General features: G+C 29.8%; 2 protein-coding genes across 2 annotated transcripts; both read left to right on the plus strand.

Moving 5' to 3' along the window:
• Positions 1 to 3933: 3933 nt before the first annotated feature.
• Positions 3934 to 18219, plus strand: LOC129962835 (amiloride-sensitive sodium channel subunit gamma-like). The gene is made up of 8 exons (XM_056076835.1): positions 3934 to 4038; positions 4826 to 5044; positions 7850 to 7989; positions 9862 to 10148; positions 12287 to 12476; positions 14595 to 14713; positions 18046 to 18164; positions 18199 to 18219. The coding sequence occupies exons 1-8, from the start codon at positions 3934 to 3936 to the stop codon at positions 18217 to 18219; spliced, it is 1200 nt and encodes a 399-aa protein (XP_055932810.1).
• LOC129964007 (degenerin unc-8-like) lies at positions 18196 to 27199 on the plus strand. The gene is made up of 7 exons (XM_056078658.1): positions 18196 to 18293; positions 19179 to 19314; positions 20357 to 20435; positions 23103 to 23231; positions 24059 to 24134; positions 26133 to 26272; positions 27005 to 27199. The coding sequence occupies exons 1-7, from the start codon at positions 18264 to 18266 to the stop codon at positions 27066 to 27068; spliced, it is 654 nt and encodes a 217-aa protein (XP_055934633.1). The 5' UTR covers positions 18196 to 18263; the 3' UTR covers positions 27069 to 27199.
• The last annotated feature ends 772 nt before the right edge of the window (positions 27200 to 27971 follow it).

Consider the following 27971-nt stretch of genomic DNA (forward strand, 5'->3'; position numbering starts at 1 on the left):
ACAAGACTACACTGCCTCGCCTAATTAAAGGCATTTGAATTAAATTTGAATGACTATACCACCGCAACATCATGGGCGGGAATTAAAGGTGAGTCTTAAGGGCCATCACCGGCCAGGGTACAACCCTTTTCGTAAGAAGCAAGTCCCATCATCAGAAGGAGGTAGCTGACCCCCACCATTTCTGTATCCATTCAGGTGGCGAACTCTAAACGCCATGCCGGAATCTTCTCATCCTCATATTCGAGGTGCTTACTCCCCAATAGGTGTAAATGCAAGGTAAGCAAGGTCAGACGTCAACAAGAAACTGAAACTATTTTATTGATGATACACTTAATTGGCTGTTGCCAGATATACTTAATTAGATGCACGCAGCTGATAAATGTGAAGCAAGGGATCATAGCTCACTATAAATATTATTATAAGACACAATGAATGGATGTAGTTGACAAATGTCAAATTTTGCCAAAACATATTTGTGAAAAATTTAAGGAATTTAATTTAGTTCATGAGGTGGACTTAATATTCACTGACAAACAATGATGGTTAATGGCTTTTTAAATTCAACACTTAAATGTATTCACATTAATTGCATAAAAATGTGAATATTCAAGATATATACTAAAGTCATTCATTGTTTTCTAACAAATGTTTAAGATTAAATATTATTAGCAATAATATGTAAAATTATATTAGTCTGTATCTTAAAATATCTTAAATTCATTGCTTCTTTAAGGAATTTAAATTAGTAGCATTAAACCTGTCCTAATCAAAAATGCTTATTAAAATTTCGATCCTGATGTTCTTTTATTTCTATCGATTTTATTTAAATATGTATTCATGTTTTCCATGCAATAAACAGAAAACGAATATTCTACCAAAGTCTCCGAAGAAGAGTTTCTGTCACACAGGGAAAATGGCACTTTGAATGTAAGTATAAAAATTTTCTCAAAAAAAAATCATTTGTAAGTTTTTAACAAAGTTAAAAAACCTCTTGTAAAATAAAAATAAAAATCAGATGGAATAAAAAATGAGATACCTGTAAATAACATTTCATTTGTAAAAAATTATCTCCAAATCTCTTAACCTCCGGTAATGCATATTATCAACGAATAATGATTTATTCTCTGGTATGGTATTTGTTAATAGAATTCTATCTTCTAGTACAATGAGAAAATAATGTAAACTCTTTAAAATTGGATTAAATTAAAATTTGATTATTCTAAATTAATAATTAGGCTTCTAAGATGATGTTGCTTGTAAAATAATTTTCAAGCACAGGCAGCAGCTGTCTTCTATTCTTAAAGTAGTAGAAGCGGATAGCGATTCTCATATAATCCAGTTCTGTATGGAATAATAATATATTCCTAGAAAACAGGCCTAAAGTAAAAACATGGCTGTGATATAGTAAATTGTATAATTAACATCAATAAAACAGTCTTCAATTCATTTCAAACTTATCTACAGCTGCAAAAACTGTGAATGTTGCCCGCTTAAACAAATTCTCATTTATTAAAGAGAAAAATCGGAATTTTCTTTTTCTACTTGGGATTTAAGTAAAAAGGATATCGCTATTTACAAGAACAACACATTCTGTTCAATTTAATTTTTTTATTATTGGGAGAGGCATTAAAGAATAGAGAGTCGAAGAGTTCAACGGCTATGGTTTAAGGCAGTCGAAACAAATATTTCATTTTCATGCACCTTAGTCCCAACCATTTGTTTTTAAATTTCAAACACTTGCAATGATGCGAAGAAATCATTAAACAACGCAAATCATTTCAAATATGTTTAATAATAGGTTCATATTTTGAGAAAAAAAAAATATTAAGAAGTTTACATTTCAAAAATTTACTGTCCAAAATTTAAACTTCTGGAGCATTTGTCATATCACTGAAAAGAAAAGAAAAAAAATGTTATAGTGAGGATTTTTGATCTCGAACTAAGCTAAAAAAGTCACGAAGACATCATAAGGAGTTATAAACGCATAGTTACTCAACACATCCACTGTCACGTGATCATCCAGAGTTCTCAACTATTATCTAATTAGTTCATACTTACTATCTAATTAGATTATTCCTTGCTCTACTACAGTTAGGAGACAGAAAATAAAGGAGCATTTAATTTGATAGATTATCTTATTTATAGGTATAAAACATGCCAGCGAAGGTTACTAACGCTTACACTAAAAATATTTCTTGTGAAATTAGTGTAACACCTCAACTTTTCTTGGTGATTAGTATAGTTCGTTTTCGTCAGTTAGTTACAAGAACTCCTTGTAAATAATTGTGCCGATCAGATGTCTTCATATCGAAATCAGACTAAATTACTCTTTCATAACTGCAATATCTTACAGAATCAACAAACCACGCTCTCACAAAGGAAATCCAAACCACAGATCCCAGACGGACACTACAGATTTCTGATTTGATTCTTCAATGTTTGTTTATATGTTTCTACATGTCATATAGATGTTTACAATGCTATTTATCAATCTTTTCTTTCTTTTTTTCTTTTCAATTAATAATCTCTATATAGTTTACCCATAGCTAACAGCCTTAAAAATGTAAAAAGGTTGCGTCTGTAAATATCAACATTTCTCTGAAAGTTCAATCCATTGTCACCATTCATTTTTAGGTATTCTTGTTCCCTTGATTTAATTATTACTTCGCCAAAACATTAAATATAGAGGAACAGGATTTGACACCGATGGTATTTTCTGTGGAGATCCCTGGATGGTATTGAGAGACATTAGTATAATATATATTTATTTCTTTATGATATATGGATGTTACGAATAAAAGATAGTTTTTAGAATAACAACAATAATAAGGGTGATACCACTCAAGCTAAAAGTAATTATACTAAAATGTTTACTTACTTGGTGCAACATCCTCCCCATCCTGGTCAACCTCCAGAGGTATGACCAGTTGAACTGGACGGGTAATCTCCTTTCCTTTGACACGAAGAATGCATGTACGAATTTTTCCGTCACGAGCATCGATTAGGTTCACCACGAGAGCTATTTTCCACATATGTCGTGGTTGCAAATCTTCTTGTAAATAACCTCGTAAAAAAACATGCTTATCAATAACGGAAAGATTTGGATTAGCATCTACAGAAGATTAAAACTGTTCCCAAAAACTTTGCCATTATTCTACATTTCCTTTAAATGGTTCTAGTTTAATTGTAGGCAATTTAACTATATAAGATTGTGTAACAGGTGTTGTAATATAAGGGTTTCAATTCATCGCCACATTATTATGATTAATATATTGACATCATATATTGAGAGACGTTAGTATAACATATATTTATTTCTTCACGATACGTAGATGTTACAAGTGAAAGATAGCTTTTAGAATAACATCAATAATAAGGGTGATGCCACTCAAGCTAATTAATACTAAAATGTTTGCTTGCTTGTCGCAATAGATGGTTTGCCGCTTCTTTCTTTCTCTTTTCCTTCCATCTTGTACTCATCCAATTGGTTAGGTAACTCAGTGCAATAAGAACCAGAAACGCAGGATGGCATTATGTTATGTCTTCATATCGGTAGCAAACCAATAATATTTGTTGTTAAAAGACTACCAGCTATTGTATTCTGAGAACTAAAATTCTTTAAAATACAATCCACGGATTAATTGAAATCCAACAAACATATTAAACTTTCTAAATTTTAAACTCAATTAATTCAGCATATTTTCCAAAAAAAATGTGCAATTTTTTCAATGTCATTTTTATAGTAAGAGCAATTTTATTGCAGATTTTAATATTATAGTTCTATCAGCGAACTTCAAATTGCTTGCATTAATTGGCAGGCTGTTAATTTTTTTCCGGAAAAGGAATTTTTTACGAAAGTATAAACTCCGTTCTTGGTATCAAACAAGAGCTGTAAATCCAACAAGAAGTGGCAATGGCAAATTAAGCTTAAGCATGTTCTTTAAGGGTTACCAGAAAAGTAATAGACATAAAAAGTCTAATAGAGGTTCTAAATATACGAAAACAATTGTTCTTACTTTAACAGGCAGCAAGTGTGCGGTATGCAATAAACTCAAAATTGAACTGACGTCAATCATTTTTTTTTCAATTCCTACTATTAGCTCACACTCTCCCTATATATATCTTATTCAAATTTTAAATAGTTAATAAAATACTTTTTATCCATCTACTCAAGTTCAAATGCATTTTTTTAAACTTATAGTGGATGACACTTGATGTTTATACAGTTTTTTCAAATATTAATTCATTAATTAAATTTAATTAATTTTTAATACTTTAAATAGAGTTTTAGCAGTTTGTAATGAAAATTGAAATCAACAGACCGTAGCTTAATTGGTAAAAGGCAAGGGTTTCGGTATTTTTCACGTGAAGGTGAAAATTAAGAGTTCAATTATTGCGAAAATCAATAATTTTTTGATACTTAACAATTTTTTTGATAATTATTTAATAAAAAGTAAATAAATAAATTTTTTCTTTGTTGACCTAAGTAGGAATTGAATGAAAATTTTTTTTATATTATTTGTTTTTATCATATGAACATGAATACAAAGCCTTTAATATCATTTGGATATTGGATTGGCTTTTGGTCCAAATTTAAAATTCTCTGTAACTCCTTATTGATTAAAAAAACTTTTAATTATTAAACTTATAATGTTTAAAATAAATTTTGACATTTTTTTGTGAATCATTTATATATCATCATTAAGAATTTATGCTTTGAAAGAATTTTTTTTATGAAATTGTATTTCTTTTTCCTAGAGAATTGCCTTTGCACAAATTTATAAGTTATTCTATTATTATTTTTTCTACTTTCGTTATTAAACAGATGAATAAGAAGAAAAATGTGGACTTAGAAGAGTTATCAAAAGAATTTGCTGCAAACAAAGTGTCGGCTGCTGGAGTTTCTAACATAGTTCAATCTCGCTCATTTCCGAGACGCTGCCTGTGGTTCATTGCTGTAATGTCCTGCATAACATTCATGGGGTATATGACTGTCAAAGTCATTTTAGAGTACTTCAGCTATCCAAAAGTGCTCATCGTTGAAGTAAGTATTTGATATTTTATTAAATTTATAAATGAACTTAAAATTTATTTTTTCGATTAATAATTTTTAGCTTTATTTAAATGGGCATATTATATTAAAGTAGTAGAAAACTTATAGCCATACGTTTATGTGGGGGAGTAATCATAAAATAGAAAATATTTTTAATGCGTAAATTGTATTCAGGTTGAAGTTTAAAAGAAGAAAAAGCTTATTCTATGTTTTATCCATCTGGTTCCTTAAGCTTAGCTTTACATATTCACATACACGCTGAAAAATAACATCATTATAACATCATCATCAAAATCATTAGACAAAAATTTTCTGGAAAATGAAATACCCTGCATTTGTTTCGTAGAAAAGAAAATATAAATGAAATAATGATATTTCAACTATATTTATATTAACATTTTAATATTATATCAGATCAATTCGTCAGGTTATGTTGGTTTTGGGATAGATAGATATAAGTGAATTTTATTTTTAAAAATTATACTTAACATACGTATAATGGGTAATGGGAAATATTGTGAAAGCCACAGATTTTTATTTCCAGAGTTTCGCACATAAGAATTTTGTGCTTTTTTGCATAATAAAAATCAAATGTACATTTTGAAAACCTCTTTTTCGACAAATTGAAATAAAAATTTGACGCGGTATTACAACTATATTCATAGCATCACATTCCAAATTTTATTCATTTAAATTCTTGCGTTCATTCGTCATTTAGATGACGTTTGCATGCATATGAATGTATTGGCCAATAAGTAACAACTTTTCGATGAATTTGATACAAAATTTGATAAAAATCTACATTCTAGATGATAAAGCTTTGAACCAAATTTCATTTATCGAAGTTGATAAGTTCGAGTAATCCCATCTGTATACTGAGTACACATTGACACACGGTGAACAACTAGATAAATTTCGCCCAAAATTTGATAATGATCTACACTTTGAATGTTAAATCTGAGTATTAAATTTCATTTATTTGGTTCTTTTAGTTTAATAATTATTATGTGCAGTTATATTAGAGTGTCCCATAAGTTTCTTTCCTATTTCTAATATGATATGAATACGCAATATTTACTGTTTAAGATATTATTTATTTTGTTACATACTACGTACCCTTTAACTCTATTACCTTCTTCCATATCTCAGAAATGCTCATAACGCTCTCTTTCCTAAATTGTTATGTTTTGGACAAGAAATAATCCTCGAGGTGCGCTTTTATTTCGCTGATGGAATTAAAGCGCTTATTGCGAAGAGAATCTTTCGAGGACAGAAATAAGTAATCAGATGGAGCTAGTTCTAGAGAGTATGCAGGATGCGGTAAAACATCTTAATCAAACTTTAAGAGTTTCTCTCTTACGACTAATGTAATATGTGGTCTCGAGTTGTCATAATGAAAAACAACGCCTCGTCGGTTCATTAATTCTGGCCGTTTTTCTGCTATGGCAGCTTTCACTTGATCCATTTGATGACAATATTTCGTAGAATTTATTGTTTCACTTTGAGAAAAGAGCTCGTAGAAAATTACGCCTTTCCAATCCCACTAAAGGAACAAAAGAATTTTTTCGGGGTGTAGTCTCAGCATTGCGAAAGTGAAGACCTATTGTCCTTACACCAAATGCATTTTCTATACACATTTTCATATAAAATCCAAGTTTCGTCTCTAGTGTCTCCAAGTTTCGTCTCTTTAATACCGTAAATATCGCCTTTCGCTACCCATTTTAAGGCTGTGGATGAAAGTCTTAAAAGAGACTGTAGTAGAAACGAAACGTACTGTAAAAGAGCTCTGATATGACTGAAACCGATGACATAGACGACTAATAGATCAGCCTACATGTTTGGTTTGCACAAGTAGGGCCATATAAAGCCATTCATAGCGTAATGAGAAAGAAACTTTTGGGACACCTTAATATTAAGATTGACAAGCAGTTAAACTTTGTCTTTTCGATATCTTCCCGAATTTCAAAGAAATTTACAAATTTGTGGCAAAGATAATAAACTAAATTTCATTCCTGTAGCTCAAAGTATTTTTTGAGTCTCATGTTCACAGTCAGAATTCCAAAATGTATTTTTCTAACTCAGAGTGGTTTAAAACATGGAAATTCGGAAAAGGTCCAAGTTGAATTTTTAACGATAGCAAGATTTTCTCCTTGTATACTTCGTATACCTGAAAGTAAAACATTTACAATGTCTGGTTTATCAGATTATTGGCGAAAAGTAATTATGAATGACACATAGGAAAAGATCTGTATGATTTAAAACATTGAAAGACATCACTAAAAAAGGTTATTTTTATAGTAGAATAGAAAAAAAATAGTCTGGAGCAAATAAAATCCATCTTCAAAGATAATAAAAGGCAAAAAATAGTTTTATTTATATTAAAATATTTTTAAATTAATAATTGGTAATTAAAACTATTAGAATTAATTGATTTTTCAAAAAAAAATTCGATGACAGTGAACAGAATCATCGAATATTGTCTCAATTGAAACAGTTTCTTTAAGAGATGAGGCTAGCATATTGGTTTCGTTAAAAAAAATATGAAAATAAAATATATGACGTCGAGTACAGAACATCCGAGGAGTACCTGGGCACTCATCCCATAACCTCCCACATTGGAAATATTGTTTAAATTTAACCAAATAACATGATGATAAATATGGAAATTAAAAAAAACATGCATGAAATAATAATATTTCGTTTAAATAAATACTGAAAAAAATACTTTATTTCTCATTTATTCTCTAATTATGGTTGAAAAATAAACATTAAACAGATTTCTCCTTTATTTCATAGGATGAAATCCTCCCCAAGTTGACTTTCCCTGCCGTTACGCTTTGCTCCTTGAATCCAATTTCAAGCTACTACGTAAAATATACATCCATTAAAAAAGTTTGGGATTTGAAGAAATTGCAAAGGAATTTTACTGCGGAAAGGTGAGTATTGTAAAAAATAATATCATGAAATAGGATTGTTGATTGACATCTACTTTAGCGCGCCCTTTTCAACGCCAGGGATGAAAATAATGGCAAGTCGGCCAAATTCAAGAATTATAACGTCTGACAAAGTAAACAAAATTGTTCTTAAGGTTGCCAGAAAAACTATCCCGCTTGTTGGTTTGGGTTATCATATTCTCTATTAACTCAAGGAATTCATTAAAAATTTTGTTTTATTCTGAATAACTTTTGATTCAGTGTCATTTATTATTTTTCGTGCATTACAAAGCAAACATCTCCAAATGAAAAGGGCAGACTAGGTTTTTATCGGCATTTTTCGGCATAAAAGAACTGTGAAATTTTCTTGGCTTTTGGCTGTGTATGTCAGATGAAACGGCTAGCTGCGGTGTGGTAATGATATAAAGGAGATAAAATAACCTCTATCGTATTATGGATTCTTCGAAACGGACTAGGAATGCATTCAGTGAAACCGACATTTACTGGCAAATGTTTAGTAAGACTGGGTATACATCTGGTTAGGACCGGCCTTTAGCCATTTGGCCCGCTTACTGTGAAGTAGATCTCACTCCTAAGGAATCTACATCGGATTGTAATTTACTCTTAGCTGAATTTTATGGTTTAACTAAGGTGGGTCTTGCAGGATATAAGGCCGGGAGATTATTATACGAAGCTTCAAAATGTAAGGAACTTAAGGATTTTTTTTCCCTTCTTAGACCAAAATCCTTAAATTCTTTAAAAAATATGGTTCTAACCGAATTTTGGAGAAATTAATGCATGTAGTCTTTTTTATAATCTGATCTTTGGTCATATTTCGATTAGATTTTTAGATTTTTTTATTCAAATTTATTTTTTGCACCCTTGCTAGAAAAGATCAAAATTATATACAGATAAATTACAATAAAAATAAAACAATAACAATGTCTGGACTGAATAAGTAAAATAAATTTTTTCTACTCGTTACTTTTCTTTTTCAAGTCCATAGTGCCTTTTCCCCATTTCGCCCCAAATTTTAAATATGAAACGAAGAAGAGGGCCCATTGAGGAAATTTTGTTGGAACAAAATGGGGCCCCGTATTTTCAAAGGCTGGCCAGTGCAGTAGTGGCAAATGCAGTTGATAGCGCAGTAGTTTCAATGTAAAAACAAGCCATGAATAGATTAATTACTCTTACTTAGTAATTAGTATAAAAAAAACCTTTCTATAAAAACCGTCTTTCATACCACATGCATTTCATAGTTCTTCCATGCACATTTGTTTCTCATTATTATTATTTTTTTCTTAATAACATCTCCAAATAAAAGGACTATTCTCTGAAGAAGGAACGAATAAACCGATGGTAATCTATAATAATAATTTTACAAATCATATAGGAAAATAATTAAAGGTACTCATTTTGATGAAACTATAAACGTTATATCTGTTCATTAAGACTTAAAAAACATTTTCTGAACATGCTTTATATTTTTAATTTAAAAAAACAACAACATAGTTTCAAATAGTCAAAACAAAAATTTCAAGATGGGGGGAATTCATAATTTCATGAAATATTAAAAATAATTGTTTGATTTTTCAAACGAAATGACTTAATATAGGTGAAATTAATAATTTCATGAACAACTTTAATTAAATTTTAAATTTTCCAGACGCAATAAGTCCATGATATGAGGAAATTATAATTTAATGTAAAACTGGGGTTCAATTTTAAATTCTTCAGATGTAGTTATTCTGTATATAGAATCTATTAGAGGAATATAAACATTTATAAAAAAATATTATCTTCTAGAATTTTTAGATATAATGATTTAGTACGGGTAGAATTAATAATTTCATTAACGACTCTTGAATTTTTCAGTCGCAATTCTTCTATACGGGAGGAATGCTTGGAAAATCTGCTCTGTGAATGGTCTTGGTTTGAAGAGCAATGCACATGCGTTGAAAACCCGTGTCTCACGGAATTCTGTCTGGCTGTGAACAGCTCACATTGCAGTTGCTTGTGGGCCTTCTGCGAGAGCGAAGATTGGAAAGTGGAGGGCTGCCGGATTGCATATGATGGTGATGACAAAACTTGCATCTGCAACGGCACTTCGAGTGCAGATGAAAGCGATTCATTTGATGATTCAGAGGACGATGAACTAAAGGGTATACTTCTCATCGTTTTTATAACCTATCAAGCTGATGACTCATCTATATTATGTAATATAATAGAACAAATCCTTTTGCTGTTGTGGCATTATTTCATGTGATAAAAGTTTGAGAATCCTCTAGGTATATATCGCGTATCAATTACCTATCTTGATAAATTCTGCGTATAACTTTTAGTAATGGCGTGACTAAATGAAATTGAACAGACAAAAGTAATTTCTCCTCTTGAATTGCTCTAAACCAAATAAATTCACACTGATGTAATTATTACAATACAATGAGCTACAGAATTTATAGTCGAAAAAGTATAGGATTAAATGCAATTTTCTGAGACTTTCAAAATACAGTGATTTTACACTCTGATTAATGTAATAGATCTGATATGATTTTTGCTTTGACTTTCAGATATTTAAATACAGTAATCATTTTCTACATTTTAGGTCATTAATAAGGGGTTTAATCTTATTTTATTATTTTAATTGGTCAATTTATAAAACTCAAAATTTAATATGTGTATATACAGAGTGCCTGTAAATTCATGAGCCAAATTGTAAGGCTAGATAAAATAATATTAAGAGGCATTTTTGTATAACAATATGGGGTCGGATATGGAAAATGAGGGCTTGAAAAGCAAAAACTATTGAGGAAATTGAAAGAAAACATTTTACTTTTATAATATTATAAAAAGTTTTCAATGTGCCACCACCAGTATCAGTACAGGCCTGGTAGTGCTTAACAAGTAATTGGCGTACTCTTTCGAAGATGCCAAGAGTTTCAAGAAGAGTTGTAGCAGCGACTGAAAGTTTTGCAATGAGGTCCTCTCCAGAGTTAATCGTCTCGTAGACGGATTCTTGAAGTGTCCCAGTAAGAAAAAATTGATACTTGATAAATCAGATGAATGTTCTTGAAAACGACTGGTCAACCTCATCCAATACATCGAAGGTCAAAGGTGGTACTGAAGTAATTACGTACATTATTGTGGAAATGGGTTAGAGCCACATTTTACTGAAATTATAGGGCATTTCGAATAGCAATTGGAACATTGTCAATTAATTCCATTAATACCTCTTCCAGACAGATTCGATACGTTGTGCCATTGAGTCGATGTGATAGCAAATACGGGTCAATAAGATTAACGTTAACAGTATCCACCCATACATTAACAAAGAGCCGTTTTTGGAGAGAATGTGGACTTGTAGCAAACGGTTTATAAGCGGTCCACCCAAGGAAATTGTTAAAATTAAAAACTCCATCTTGATAAAGAGGGCGCAGTCTGTGAAGAGTACATTTGCAGAGAAATTGGATTAAATGTTTCTGCTCCAAAAACAAACAGAAATCTATGTACCTATGATAATCAGCTGCATTAATTTTTTGTGTTCTCTGTTAGTAGTATGAAAGTTTTTTCTCTTGCAAAATTTTTCGTTCAGCCTTTTTGCTCACACCTGTAGTTCGTGCGATCGATCTTGTGCCAGTGTTGGATTACATTCAAACTCTCTCATACTACCTTCTTACATTTCTGGAGCTTTTATACTTCTCCAACAGCCTACATCCAGTCTCTTGATATGAAATGAACCACCCTCACAAAGTTGGCTGGCAAAACGTGAATAAACTTATCAGACTTATAATATCAGACATTATCCTATTAAAGAAGCGATGGTACTACAACCTTAAACCAAATTTAACGTTTTTTTTGCTTTTTAAAAGAAATTTTAAAATTTGCTGTCATTTCTTCTGTACACTTAATGAAATAATTTGATTCTTATGCAATGCAATTAACACATAGGATCTTTCACCGTTAAAAGCAGACAAATCAAACCATATTGTTACGTAATGCTTCATAAATACTTGTTGATACCATCATCCTATGAACTAAATAGTTGTTTTGAGCTAGATTAAAATAATCAACATAACCTTAATATAATCTTGTGATTTCAACCTTTTACTAACGGCATGTTTTATTTTTGCATTAAAAAAAGAACACATCATTTTTTAGAATTCAAACAATGTTGCCATACAGTAAAAAATAATACAATGTTACCATTCAAAGAATAAACTATGAATAATAAAAATAAATTATAATTATAATTAATATGACAACTTCAATACTTAACACATATAATATATTTTTATTGCAGATTTACTCGCCGAAATTGACAACAAAGAAATAAAAGAAGTGATACGCCTTATTAAACAATCAGCAACACACGACCTGGTTGATATAGACGAAGCGTTGCAGCCAACTACGAAAGAACTCTATCAATATGGGGTTACTTTTGACAGTCTAATTGCATCTTGTACCTTCGAAGGAGCCCGCTGTCGCAGAGAGTATATTTTATTTTATTTGTTTTTCAGAGCTTATTTCTTATAATAATATTCTATTCAATTATTTCATAATAAATTAGGAGTACTAATATTTTTTGATGAAAATTATCACTTTCATTTGGTAATTAGGTTAATCTGGCATTTGAACTAGAAATGATAATCATTCAATTGTTAACACGTAATGGGCGACTGTTTACATCCTAAAATTTCGTTACCAAAAGTTACACGCATGACTTGCGCACTAAGATGTGATCTACACTATCAACATTGCCAAATAACAGCATAAAGTTTACTAGCTATCTTTTCGTTACAAGACGGCCAAATGTTCCTCTAATAAGTTTATAAAATTAATTTAGTCTTGTCAACCATTTTGATGAGTTACATCTTATTATAATAAAAGGAGATATTATTTTAAATTATACTTGTGAAATAAATATTATTATATGTAAGCATTAGGATTGGTTGATTAAGTTAATTAAGTCGAAATTATTTGCCAAAATCGATATAGTTGTTGAAGTTGGGGACAATCAAAGTTTTAATTTGTGATATTTCTCAGTAAGGGAGAGTCATAGCCCAATAGCTTAGCAAACACTGATGACGTATCTAGGAACATGAGGTTTCAAGAAATAAAAATTAAGAAATTTGACATAAGGATTATGACTAGAAAACTCTGCTCTATTTTTTTTTCCTAGAAAGAATGCATAGAACGAAATTTTGCTTATGAAATTTATCTGAAAAACGGGATTTATAAATGACAGAAGAGACTATAAATTATATATTTAGATATCACGAACTTTAATTTGAAATAAAAATTTACAAACTCGGACCAGTAGTTGCAGCTGAAAGGACGAATTTTTGTTTTTCAAAATATTTTAAAGATGTAGTTTTGGGCACTAAACATGCAAGTGATCTTTAGATGCTGCAGAGTCGTCCAAAAGTGTTGTTGGACGGCTCTGATTCTTTGAATTTTAAAAATTCACTAATTTAAGTTGAAAATCAAAACCCCGATTTGATGAATGAGGTTACAATCATAGGGCTTTCAATCGTATCACATCAATAGGGCTTTAAAAAAAAATTAGCTTCATACAGAATGAAATCTTTCCAAATGTTCCAAAATTTTACCGTATTTTCTGCTAAATTAAAAAAAAAGAAATTGGTTCATTAGCATTAATTTATTAGAATGAAGCAAACATATTTCCGAACTACTGATTCAACAGAAAACAGTTTAAATAAAAAAAACTCATTTATAAAAGAAAGAAATAAACGGTTAGTAGAAAACGCATCATTCACGAATTTTTCATTCGGATAAGAACTTTTAATAGAAAATTCAGGTTCACAATTCTTGAAACAAAATTATAAATACAACAATCGGTGCTTCTAACAGTGCTGTTATCATGTGTATCTGAAAAAACCATTCATTCAATATTAACGCCTTTTACATATTTATCTGGATTAAATTTTGATGATTAGTAATCTATAGGAAACTAATTTCTCGTCAGTTTTGTGGAGTGAAATAAAAGCAACAAATTTCTATAATGTAGAAAAATAAAAGGATACTAATCACCTAATATACAAATATATTTTTTTCAGCTTTACTACAGTTGCAATTAATTTTATTATTTCTAGACATTCGTGATTTCATATATTGGTAAAATGCAAATGATAGGAATTACCTATTTGAATATAATTTAAATGGCACTTTGAAACCGTAATGCTTTAAAGATGTTTTGAAACCCTTTGAATTTTTTTTCATAAAAAATTTTCTTAAGTAAAACTTGTCGCAATTCAAACTGTGTTATTTATTTTCTTATATTGGTATTCTTTTAATATTTGAATTTTCCTATTAGTACTTCTCTGTAACAATGCTACAATATCTCTTTTATATCAGTTCAGTTCAGTTCTGTTATATTAACATCCGTTTTTGAAAGCAACACTAGGGTAATTTTTGGATGGACATCGTAATTTTGAACAGCGGTCAGATGACAAAGACGGCATCTGAGCTGACACCCCTCCCTCCAAATTCATAATCTCGGCAAAATATATGAAGATATTGTGCAATATATTGTGATAATAGGGAATATAAAAATGTTACGATGTTCATTAATATAATTTATTTTTCAGAGATTTCACGGTGCTTTATGATCCGATTTATGGAAAATGTTACATGTTTAATTATGTTGGAAGCAATGGAACGGATTCAGAAAAGCCTATAGAAATTCAGACTTACGGTAGTATAGGGGGTAGGTAGAAATTTTTAAAATAGAATACGTTTTGTCATGATATTAATTTCAATAATTGTGACCCCAATTTAGTCACATGGTTAAAATTTAGGCAGTGGTATTTCGTAAGCTACAAAACGCAATTTAAATCGATTGATTAAATTTTTTATAACTCACTCAGAAGTTTCTTTTGTCACAAAGTATTTTGTTATGCGAAATTCCAAAAATGTTATAACATTCGGAAATAGCAAATAGTTACTAAGCAGTAGAAAATATGCTGAAAAATATAAAATATTGAATGCAAAAAGTAATAAAACAAAAAGTAATTCAAATTTTTCCCTAACGTAACATATTGCTTCTTTTTCTTAAATAAAGTATACTTTTAAGAATTGTTTTTATTTTTAGAGCATTAATTTTTTTCATGCTGACAAACAGATATAATTAGCAAGCCAGTTTTTTAAAAACATATTTTAATACAAAAAAAATAAGGACAAACAGAAACTAGAACGAAAAATTAGAGATGCTTGAAAAATTAACTTTCCATATACTTCGATCATTAATTCTAAAATGGGATTCTCTTGACCATTTCGAGAGACAAGGGGAGAACCGAAAATTCCAACTTAAGCTTTAATAATTTCTTGTATCTAATTTGTTTATCTGATATTAACCAATCTTATTGAATGATAGGATTATTCCATAGCCTTTTTTTTCGTATATCTGATAATTCGTTTTCTTGCATCCCCTATGTCTATATAAAAGAGAGTGCAAATTTCAATTTAGTTTTAAAAAATCCCAATCATATATTAAATGCGTAACTAACATAGCAAAATAAAAAAATAAAAAGAACCCTCAAATTTTCTTATGCATGAAAGACACATCTTTCTGTTTCTTAACCATGCTGTTCTGTTCGGGACTATTTGACCCGAAATGATTTTTAACGGCTCACAAAAAACAACATTATGTAAATATTTAAATGATACTTTATGACTTTGTATGTAATGGTGCTATATTATTCCCCTGAAAAGGATTTTCTTCTATTTAAATATTTTCAGGCTGTTTTTAAAAATTGTATCAATATAACGTTCGGGTCAATATGACCCGCTTCCAATTTTCTTTTAATTCTGTTTAAAAAATGCACGATACATTATTAATTAAGCGGGAAACGAAAAGAATAACTTCTAAAAACAGTTTTTAGTTAACGCTCGTCAGAAAGAAGGCGTACAGATAAACTTGCTCCTGTTCGGGACATTTGGGAAAAATGGCTTGAAATTCATCCTAAACTATATAATCCATGGGATAATGTCACAGTAGACGAACAATTAGTTGCTTTTCGTGGTCGATGTCCACTCAAGCAGTATATGTCAAGTAAACCATCGAAATATGGTATCAAAATAGGGACTCTATGTGATAGTAAAACTTCATATGTTCTAAAGGAACAGATTTATACTGGAAAAGAACCAGGATCAAAACCGGAAAAAAATCAAGGCATGCGAGTTGTGAGTGATCTCACATATGAACTTCGAAGACACAATGTAACATGCGACAATTTTTTTACTTCATATATGTTGGGACAACTTCTTCTTAGACGTAACATTACTATGCTTGGAACTATAAGAAGAAAAAAAAAACCTGAGTTACCTGATCAAATGACAAATAATGAGGTACACAGTTCAAGCTTTTACTTCACAGATGAAACAACTGTTATGAGCTACATTCCAAAAAAGAATAAGAATGTTATTCTTATGAGCGCAATGCATCATGATAAATTGATTAGTGAGAGACTAGACAAAAATCAAAAAATCATATTAGATTACAATGCCACTAAAGGAGCTGTTGATACTCTTGATCAGCTGATAAATACATATACGTGTAAAAGAAAAACAAATCGATGGCCGCTAATTATATTTTATAATATGCTGGATACCTCTGCTTACAACGCATTTATTCTGTGGACATCTATAGATAAGAAATGGAATGAAAAAAAAATTGACAAAAAGAAAGTTGTTTTTAGAAGAACTAGGCAAGTCTTTGGTTGACCCATATATTCAGACAAGACAACATCTCCATAGAACTGAAGAGTCCTGCAATATAGTAAAAAAGATACAGGGTAAAAGGCAAAGTGATACATCACCAAGGCCTGCTGTTAATTTACAGGTGAATAATAAACGTGCGAGATGCAAGTTCTGCCCATCAAGCAACGACAATAAAACAAATATGTTGTGCAAGAATTGTAAAAAACGCGTATGTAAGTTTCATGTATCATATTATTGTCCAGAGTGCTAATAAAAATGAGGCAAAATTGAAATTATTCTACAATTTATTTAAGGGTTAATATGAATGCTCATGTTATTAAATATTTTACATGCAATTACACACTTATAATATATATATATATATATCAAGTTTACTATATTAAAAGAAGCTTTATACATCTTTAAAAAAACTATTTTACTGAAAATCTGCTTCACAGAGGCTTCCGAAGTTAGTATTTTGTGTTCGGGTCATATTGACCCGAACGTTACATGCGTATAGTAAGTGCGAACAGAACAGCAGGGTTAATCTTTACGCAACTTAATATGCATTTCACTATAGACATCGCGATCTAGATGCACACATATATCATTTAAACATTCAATGCATCACAATACATTTACACTCAATATGCTCTCATCATGAACGATGTACCTTGCTCTTAGGGAACACATGTTTAGCTCTAATACTGCGTCTACTAAGATAAAGGTGGCGCCCTCTAGATGCTTGGTACTCCTGTTTTCAATGAGCATGCGTCAACATCATCAAACAAAGTCAATGAAGTTACTTACTAAGTTACTTAGTTACTAATTAGATATATGCGGTGGAAAAGTTAGAGTATTGATATTCGTAGTCTTTTATTCAGATGTTACTTAAATTTGTGAACTAAGCTAACTTAGCGTGTATATCATGCAAAGAAATATTCTCACCTCAAATTAACAAAAAATTACTTTAAAGCATAAAAAATTACCTTTCTAGATTTTTCATTATTTTTAGATTTTATCATTTCGATGTTTCCCAACATAAAATTACCGAATAAATGAAATCATAAACACATACTTAAAACATATTCTTTTCAATGAAACTAGTTAAACTGTCTTTCTGTTTCATTCCCATAATAATTTTTAATTCAATTTGTTATTCAAAAAAGAACTATGCTATATAGTTCTCTATAAAACTACATCTTCCTTCAGTAGTTGTGAAAACATGTTTTTTACAACAAATTTGCAACTAATAATAATAATAATACAAGAATGACGATATGAGACATTATTACTTCTGCTTTTCTCCCTGGTTTCTAATTTTTGCCCGATCTCTTGCAGGTCTTCAACTTCTCCTTCGTGTGACAGATGACTATGCACTGGATTTACTCCGTCGCGAGATCGGTGCCCGAATCGTCATCCACGATCCCCATATTCTACCGTTTGTGGCAGAGTATGGAGTGAATGTGAGACCAAAGGATATGACTGCCATAGAGCTCTCTTACTCCAAGGTAGAGAGACTGGCAAAACCGTGGGGGAACTGCATCGATAACTACCGAATGGCGAACGATGAACCATACACTGTATTGGTCAGTTTAATTCTTTAATTTTCTTGTTTTCATTTCATTGTACAACACAATTAATAACAGCATTTGCCTGCCTTGAAAAAAATTTTTAAAAACATTATATTTTTAAATAAACTGATGAAAAAAATGTTTCTGAAAACTATTTTTATTTATTCATTAAATGTATGTTCATTTCAGAAAGAAAATTTTAAAAAATTATACAGGAAAAGGTGTTTTAAGGCCATTTAATAATCTTATCTAATAAATATTACATGCTTTTATTTTGAATGTTACAGGCAAAATAATACAGCATTACTGAAATAGATTTTTTTTTACCTATTTGCATGCAATCATCTTCATTCTAAAATTGGTAATGAAATAACTTCTCATGTGTAACAAGTGGAGCAAAATAAGAAACGATCGTATCATTTTTATCATAGTTTTTGGCATTTATATCAAACAGGCAAAAGCTAAAATAAGCATTTAAAATTTATTAAAAACAAATTATCTCTCGTGTCCGCGCTTCTGCATGTACTTGCTCTACAGGGAAAATTACATCGACAAGAACTGCCAAATTTAGGACACATATTTAAACTGTAAAATGTTCGCATCATTTTAAAACTGAAAAGTTTCCTTTTTAATTCGATAAAATTAATTATCATTCAAAATTTTCTTCAAGTTGACAATTTGTAACTTCTTTTGTATAATTTTCAGCTATGCATTGCATTATTTCAATTAAATTCAAGCAATTTTCATCGTTTCATCAAATATTTAAGTATGTAGAATTATCCAAACCAGACATATTGTTATGATAGATCCTACCTTGTAAAATTTGTATCCTTATAATATTCTTCTGTAGTTTTTGTTTTAAGTTTCAGTAGCTTTTCATTTTACTTTTGTCGTTTATAGGGCTGTGAAAAAAATTGTGGATTTCGAGTCATGATAGATGTATGTAACTGTACAATGAGACACTTGTTACGTGGGGCAGTTCTCAACAAATTAAAACCTGCTTACCGTCTATGCAACGTCAGTGACGATGATGAAAGTAAGGAAAACGTTTTATTTTTATCATTCCAAAATTATATAAATCTATAAATTTCATAAAATTGATAATACATATATATATATTCAAATAATAATTTAATAATTCAAATGCTTAAGTTTAACTAAAAACATGTTGAATGTGTGCTATTTAATTGATGGTAATTTCTCACGCAATTTTTTTTAATTTTACAGGTTATATTTTAGAAAAAAAATGTTTAATGTCACAAATTTTGTTTATAGATTTAAGTCGAATAGATAAAATAATTTTTTATTTAAATTCTTGAAAATTTATTATTATTTTCATTGCATTTTTTTCGAAACCATTGTCGAGATACTCATTTTGGATAGAAATGTGGCAGAAATTAGAAACATACTTTAAGCGTTCAAATAATTTTACCAGTGATTGTACACAACACTACAAGATTCATAAAAGACAACTTCGATGTAACATGTTTCTTTGTAATATCCGGATTTTGATTCTTAATAAATAAAACATGCTTATAACGAAGTTCTTTCTCATCGTTCTACATAAGCATTTCAGACAGTTGAATGGCCGTCACTAAACACTGATAGCAAAGAGGTGGGGAAAAAAGGTTAATTCCTCATAGACATCTTCAACCACGATATATACCTTCCTTTAGAAAGTATATCTATCTTTGGAGTAGAAATATCTTGAGCCCAAAATATTACAATACTCACCGGCGAAGCGAAAAGCAGGCATTCAAACTTTTCACGTTCCCAAATCTAAGTGTCCACATAAGAATGTGGAGTAATACATTGTTAGTCACAAAAACATAGATATGGGTTAAAACCAATGTGAAGCTGCATAGAAATAAGTAATGTAATATTTATGATAATTAAAAAAGTAAAACCTGCATTCTGTTCAAACTATATATTATAGAAATCATTAAAAATTCAAATTTATCGTATTGTGTATTTCTTAAGCTCATATGCATCTTCGAATGTATAAATGAATCAAATGAAAGGTGTAAAGGTCTTTCTATTGTTTTATTTATTTGTTTATTTATTCTCTTCTGATGAAGAAAGGTGCTCGGAATCAGTGATGGAAGACAGTGTCTCATGGCATGAATGGCCTGATTGCAATTGTAGATCACCTTGCAGGTAAACATTTTTCGTTTTATACACTTGTATGCAAAAAATATATTTCGAAAAAAAAAAAAATTTTTTTTTAAGGTGGGCGAATTATCGTACTATTTATTATATTTAGTTTTTAAAATAAAGATGAGCAAATTATCATTTATTGTTTTAAACGTATTTTTCCTAAGAATCTTTTTAGATAAAAACTATCATTGACAGCAGAACAACATTTCGCAACAAAAGTCACAGTCTGACTCCAAGGTCACACTTATCCCTAGAAAAGGGAGGATAAAAACACTCAGTCAGTTCTGATCCCATTTACATTTCTGTTGTTCAAAAAGTTGGCGTATGAGCGTTTTTCACCTCATATTGTCGAATGATCAAGATCACGTGGTCTCGTATTACTTCTAGTGACTTTCCCTGAAAAAGCAGTCTTTGAGGATGCCACACAATTCTCAAAAATGAGAGGCTTTCAATTCGTTGAGTGATGTTTTTAAATTATAAATTTTATGTCAAATGGTTTACATTCTTTCCATCTTTTGTATTACTTGCCGATAGTTATTTGAGGTAATTCGATAATAATTATTTGAAAATTGTAATTTATCGAATATGGAGTGCGATAAGAAACTGATTTGAAAATTCTATCCGCATTGTTCAAAGCTTTTAAACCTGACCTATGATATAGCTCTATTTAATCTACGCCCTCCCCCCATTTCTTGTGTATGTGTGTGTGTGTGTGCATGCATGTGTATCTTTTTTATCTTTGTGTGAATAACTTATTTATGAATAATTTATTTATTATTAAAAGTTATTACTTATTAAAAGTTAGCATTGCGTTACCTTGCCACATTAAATCTGAAATTTAGGTGGAAAATATGAAAGAATTTTCTTCCACTTTTTTTCAAGTGGTAAGAACAAGAGGTTTCTTGTTTCTTATGATCATTCGTAAGATTCTCCATTCCTATTTCTGGTCATCATGTACAGGTGATAAAACAAAATAATCGAAAGATCATCTTTCAGATAATTACAGTTTCTCATTGTAGTTCCATAAGATGACTGAATTTCTTCTATCCTTTCTTGTACGACATCTGTAATAGCTGGATGGAAAGTCGCCCTGAGAACTTTGAAAAATTTATTTATTGTTTTTATTGTCGAGTTTCGATTTCCCAAAATAGTTTCAAAGTAAAGTTTCTGAATTGTTGAACAACATTAAAAGATTTCTTTGCTTACATGTTGCTCAGCTTCAATAATTAATGACAAAAGGAATTCGAATTTATTGAAATTAGCTATATTTATTGAATAAAGTTTTTACAAACAACACGAATGACTTTAAGGAAACATCAAACTTTATTTATTTGCATTAATGAACAAAATTATTTGTAAGTTATCTTACATACTTGTTATAAAACAATCAAATGAGTTTCGTTGAAGAGTTCTGAAATCGCATAAATTTTGACGATCCAAAATTCCTAATACTATAAAATAAAAACTTTTTACTTATGTTTTCCTTTAAAATGTATCTTATTTTTTCATTATGTAATATTTACATACAAAGTTTTCACTCTAATTATGATCCAGTAGCTAATTTCTAAACTATTGAAAGCATTGTAAAAGTGTTCTAAATGTCTCAAAAAGTTTATTTTATATTGTCTGAATTAGTAAATGAACTGATGAAATTATTTTTAAGCCTAAATTTTTATATTATTAATTTTCTTCCGAAATTATTTGTCATATTTAGTAGCATATCCTTAACATGCTACTTATCGAATAATGATAGTTTTAATATAAAAATTATAGACGATTTTATACCATTTCAATGGTCAGCCCCTTGGGGTTACCTCGAAATGAGGATGAAATGCTTCCAGCATGGTAGTTGGATCTCGCCACCATGGAAAGTACACAAAAAGGTGGAGGTCTGGCTCCTCCCATCGATGAAAGGACGTACCTCCTTAAGGAAGGGTTGTACTATGGCCAGTGTTGGTCCTTAGGACTCAACCACAGCTTCCGCCAATGTTTCTGTTGCGGCGGTCCAGTCCCTCAGTGTTTAGTATTCGTGTGCCTTCGGGCTGGTTGGAGAGTCAGTGATATGACTTACCATTTCAGTGGAGTTTTTTTTTTTTTTTTTTTCTTTTTTTCTTTTTTCGAAAAACATTCGCCAATCAATGTACAGTGTTTTCTCTATACAGGCATTGATTGGTCTAAAAATAAAAATTCAAAGCTTGGTCAGTTGTCATAATAAACGTTGAACTATGAAACGTTGAATAACGGTGAACTTTTTTTTATTTAAATATTTATGATTCGAGAAGTGTTCAGAAATATGATTATTAATCCTGAAGATTCTGTAAAAATTCAGACAGCATATAATTTCATCAATATATTTATTGACTCAAACCAAATATAGTTCTTTGAGTCACTCTTAGAATATTTTTTTCCATTTGGAAGTATGTGTCTATTACTAATAGTTCAGAAATTAGAAATACCTTGTTATATTTATATTGTTTTGAATGACAATTTATTAATTTTTTTTTAAATGTAACTAAATCTTTATTTCCGATGTAACAGAATTGAGGAGTGCTGATAGTGTGTGAACTCTCCTTTACATCGTATTTTTATAATCAGCTGAATTAAATTGCAGTTAAAAAATTATTTGAAGCAATATATGAATAAGCACGAAAATTACATTCATTTCAGAGAAACCATTTACAGTTATTCTGTGGCATCGAGTAAACTCAACGAGAACTATTACAAAACTGCCAAGGCCATCCGTACCTTGAATTTGGATCCTAATGGAAATATAAAATACGTAAATTACACTCACGAGTAAGTACAAAATCATTTTTTATACTGTACTTAACACAGCAATAATATGGAAAAAATAGCATAAAAATACATTAGCAAATTAGTTTTAGTTGATAATAATTACTATTATTTCAAATGGAAAAAAATATATGCTTTTATGTCAAATAAAATGGGTAAAAAAACAAAACCCATACCTGTTTGTAGTGTCCGTATATATTAAATAGAAAAAAAAGTGTTAATACTTTATAATATAAACAGAGTTCAATGTGTAGACAAACTTATACTTTTCTAAAAATTTTATCTGAAGACTATCAGCATATTGAAATAAATAAGCGTTTTCAACTTCACATTTCTCATTTATAAGAAGACTTTTTCGTGTTTTTAGATCTTTTTGGCTTATCTATTTCATAATTCATTTCATTTTCATGATTTGATTTGAATAATGATGCTGATTTTAAATTCCTAATGTCTAAATAGTTTTTACTTATCTCAAAAGTTATTTTTTAAATAATAATAATCCTTATTTTTAAAAAAAAGGAACAAAAAAATAATTAATTATCGGTAGATGGCGCCAAACCTGATCAGTAGCTTATCGAGAAGTTAATTTAAAATCGATTATAATTTCACACATATAAAACGAAAACGTAGGAAATAACTATTAAAATGTGAAAAAATATTAAATTAAGCTTTTAAAATGGATTAAAAAGCATATAGTAATTTCTCCAAGCCCCATACATATTATCCTGAAAATCTTCGATTGGGAATTTTCATATATTTTCCAGATTTTACATTTCCTTCATGATAAAAGCGTTGAGATAATTATAAATCATGGTATTTTTTTTTTTCAGGAAATCCATGCTAGGGGTGAAAGTCTACTTCAACTCTTTTCAAGTTTCCAATCGAAAAGAAGTCCCTTCATACAGTGTAAATATTTATTTGCCATCGTTAGGGGGAAAAAATGAAGAAATTTGTGAATTCATATAATATATATACATTCTTGATTAAAATATCCAGCATGTACAATAGTGACCAAAATTGTATGCTCATAGAAAATGTTATGTTTCACAAACTGCAAACTCTTATACATCATTTTAAAGGTAATTTAATGCTGATTTCAATACAAAAAGCGAAATTCAAACATTTGCAATACAAGAAAAGTTATTTTTACTTTAATCGGAATAAAAAACACAGTGATGAAGTGGATTGTAATTTCTAACTTTCCTGACAAATAAATGCTTTTGTTCTGGGAACTAAACAAATGTTAATTACTCTCAGCAGAAGCTGACATCATGTTTAAAGTTGGAACATGTCATTATTGTGCTTTGTTCTGTAGAATGAGGTATGATTTCTATGTAATCAAATTACAAGTAAGAAATTTTGTTGCATTTTTTTTTAAATATTTAGTTGGAATTTTTGTAAGTATTTAGTCAAGAAGCAATGACATCAAATAAAAGAATAGATTGGACACCTAGAAAAAGAACTAATATCATTTTGTTAAAAGAAGTTGAAATTTCCATGCTGAAATTGAAAGACAGGTGGGTAGTTCAATGTCTACATTTGGAGTCCGAAAACGTTGTTTACGATATCAAGTGACCAATTAAAAACAAAGCAGTAAAAAGCCGGAAAATATGCAGAACATTTGTTGAAGAGTTAACGGCTGTATCTCCAAGACAGACAAATATCATCAGAGGCCATTAGAAGTCAATTGAATGATGTTGGCGTTTCTGTTACTTTAAGAACAATCAGGAGAAAGTTATTACATGTTGGACTATGAGGTAAAATTCCTCGAAAAAGCCATTATCTTAAGAAAATTATCTAAGGAAAGCATTATTAGGCAGATGATCAGTGGTCACAAGTTATACGGAGTGATGAAACAAAGATGCTGTTATTTGGTAGTGATAGGCGAAAATATGTAGGACGTAGAATAGGCGAAAAGCTACATCCTGACTGCATTCAAGCAACTGTGAACAACATAGTTAGTGTTATGATTTGGTCACGCATGTCAGCAGACAGTATTGGCTTCATGTTATCGATGGAAAACTAAATGCAAGAAAATGTATAACTATTCTAGAGACAAAATTTATACCTTCCATCAGTGATGAAGAAAATTTTATATGATATCATTAAATACTGTGATCACGAAGCAGAAAAGGAGGAATTATTTATTCCTTTCACACGTTCTTCAAAACTAGCCAGTCAAATTGTTGACGCTTCTATTAGCACCGATTTCATACCGATAGACAAAACATCCGACGAGAAGCTAGAGATGAACTTTATCAAACTTTTGTTTCACCTAGAAAAAAAATTAAAAAAAGGAATGTTCATAAAAAACATAAATTGACGAATTCGAGGCGCAATTGTGCAGTGCACAAGCACTGGCCAACGCAACGTTGAAAAAATGTGTTTGCTGCCCGTTGCATAGAACGAATAGCAAATCATATAAGTTCAAAATTAATTTTTACATAATAATATGAATTCTTAAAACCGGTTTTCTTAATTTAAAAACCGGTTTTTGAATGTGACAAATTTACTTTAAGGAACCGGTTTTTTAAAACAGGGTTTGAAAACCGTTAAACCCAAGTCATCAGCACCTAATGTATTTCTATAATTATTGCCACTTAACTTTTTTTGTATTGTATATTTGAATTTTGCTTTTTATGTTCAAATTAGCATTAAATTCTCTTTAAAATGATATATAAGAATTTGCATTTTCTGAAACGTTACATTTTCTATGAGCATACAAAGTTGAAAATATAAACATTTTCAAAAGTGTCATCAATTTTGGCCACCACTGTATATACGTATATAGTAAATTTCATTACTCTAATTCTCAAAAATGCCCTTAATGATATAATTTAATATGAATGTAATTTTTTTTTATTAATTATGATTAATATTTCGATAATAAAATTTATATTGTAGTGGGAGACTCTAATGGCTAATATTGGAGGCAATCTCGGATTTTTCATGGGACTCACTTTGGTTACATTTCTTGAGATTGCTGAATTCATCTGGGATTTTATTCTCACCGCTTGTCGCCGATTTAGTGACAAACGCAAAAAGTAAGCATTTTTTTCACAACATTGTTATTTTTTTGTTTTGTTTTAAGTATTCGTTTATGAAATCTAAATTCCCCTAAAAAGGGTATATATATATATATAGCTTAGAACTTTTTTCCTCGGCTTCAGTGTTTCAATACCCTGATACAGTTTTCTTTTTCCCCCCTTATATGTTTAAACAAAACGGCAACCATGCTTTTCTTTATAAACTTGCTCAAGATTAAGAATTTCGTGAGCATACGTCGTTTATTTTTATTCGCAGGATATCACAAACTCATATCTTTTAACTCATTTATTATTTTAACTTCAAACAATTAGGTTTCTATTCCTACCAGTAAAAATGTCTTAACACTGAGGTAACTTGATCTAAAAAAATTGATTCTCAACTGCATGTTGTCAAGAAGTTATGTATATAAGCTATCATGGAAAACAACCATTTTTACTATATAATGTTGTAATTTTAATCGTGATTTGAAAATACTATTTAATAATAAAGGATTCTTCACATAGTTTCATTTCAACTAATTGTTATGAGAAAAAATTTGGAACTTGCTTTAAGAAATTTCTTTAAATCTTTTTTTTGATTGCAAAGAAATGCAATTGATTTTGAAAAGACACTATAAAAGGATTTTCATGGATACAACATAAATATTTTAAATCAGAAATTCTTTTCATGTTAATCTCAATTGAGTCTCGTAAACTTAAGAATTAAAATATTTTTTATTTTTATTTTAGGAGTCATGGAGGCCAGTTTTCTTTTGATGAAATAGAGAAAAACGGGAAAGAGATAAATTTGTAATTCTCAAATGCGAAGATTGGCATTTTCAAGTGTTAAGAACACAGAAACATTCTGATTTTAAAATTTAATAAAATTATTTAGAGTGTAGAGCTCTTAATATTCCTTTGTCATATGCTATAAAACCCCATTTGTGTAAGGCTATTAAAATGATAAATATTACTGAATATAACTCAATGTTCCTTCATTAGATGGTAAATTTATCATATTAAATATATAAAAAAATGAAATTCCATGATCAAATATAATTTCATAGAATTCCTATGTTAGAAATTATAATCGTTAACATCATTATGAATTTTGATCTTTTGATGTGTTAATCAATTTTCTTGAGTTAATAATTTGAATCATCATTTTAAATGAACTGACAAATTTTAGTTGTAAATGTAATTTAAATTATGTGACTTTTTTTGTTAAAAGCCAACATATGGGGCAAATATTCCATTTTATCCTCAATTGTGAAATTCGCATTATATTTCCTTATTGCATTGCCTTCAAATAAATTTTTGTATATGATTATAATAAATATTAATTTATAAAGATTGGTCATTATTTTTCGTCAATGTTCAATCTAAAATATTATACTTGATATATTGCAAAAATTAAGCTTAATACTTTGAATTGCTATATCAGGAATCTTAAATATTATGTAGCACATTATTTCTTGCAACTTTAAATATTTAATGCGATGTAACATATTAATTCTTGCATATATTAAATATTGTGCAACTTTTTTTTGCCTTGAGGTTGCAAATATCAAGCACTACACTATACACGTTACTTATAATAAGTAAAAATCGATATATCTCTACGAACATTTTAGTTTTATAGAAAACTCATTACAAAATACTTATTTGTTATTAAATAGACAATATATGCATTAAATATTTCACTACTTCACCAAAC

Source organism: Argiope bruennichi, chromosome 3, assembly GCF_947563725.1.
Source record: "Argiope bruennichi chromosome 3, qqArgBrue1.1, whole genome shotgun sequence".
NCBI lineage: Eukaryota > Metazoa > Arthropoda > Arachnida > Araneae > Araneidae > Argiope > Argiope bruennichi.

Excerpts from the sequence above, each read along its gene's own strand:
- LOC129964007 (XM_056078658.1), top strand. The coding sequence starts at position 18,264 with ATGGCGAACGATGAACCATACACTGTATTG. Across the intron at positions 18,294-19,178 it reads ATGAACCATACACTGTATTG|GGCTGTGAAAAAAATTGTGG; the intron begins GTCAGTTTAATT and ends TGTCGTTTATAG. Across the intron at positions 26,273-27,004 it reads TTTAGTGACAAACGCAAAAA|GAGTCATGGAGGCCAGTTTT; the intron begins GTAAGCATTTTT and ends TTTTTATTTTAG.
- LOC129962835 (XM_056076835.1), top strand. The coding sequence starts at position 3,934 with ATGTTCTTTAAGGGTTACCAGAAAAGTAATAGACATAAAAAGTCTAAT. Across the intron at positions 5,045-7,849 it reads CAAAAGTGCTCATCGTTGAA|GATGAAATCCTCCCCAAGTT; the intron begins GTAAGTATTTGA and ends TTTATTTCATAG. Across the intron at positions 18,165-18,198 it reads CGTTTGTGGCAGAGTATGGA|AGCTCTCTTACTCCAAGGTA; the intron begins GTGAATGTGAGA and ends TGACTGCCATAG.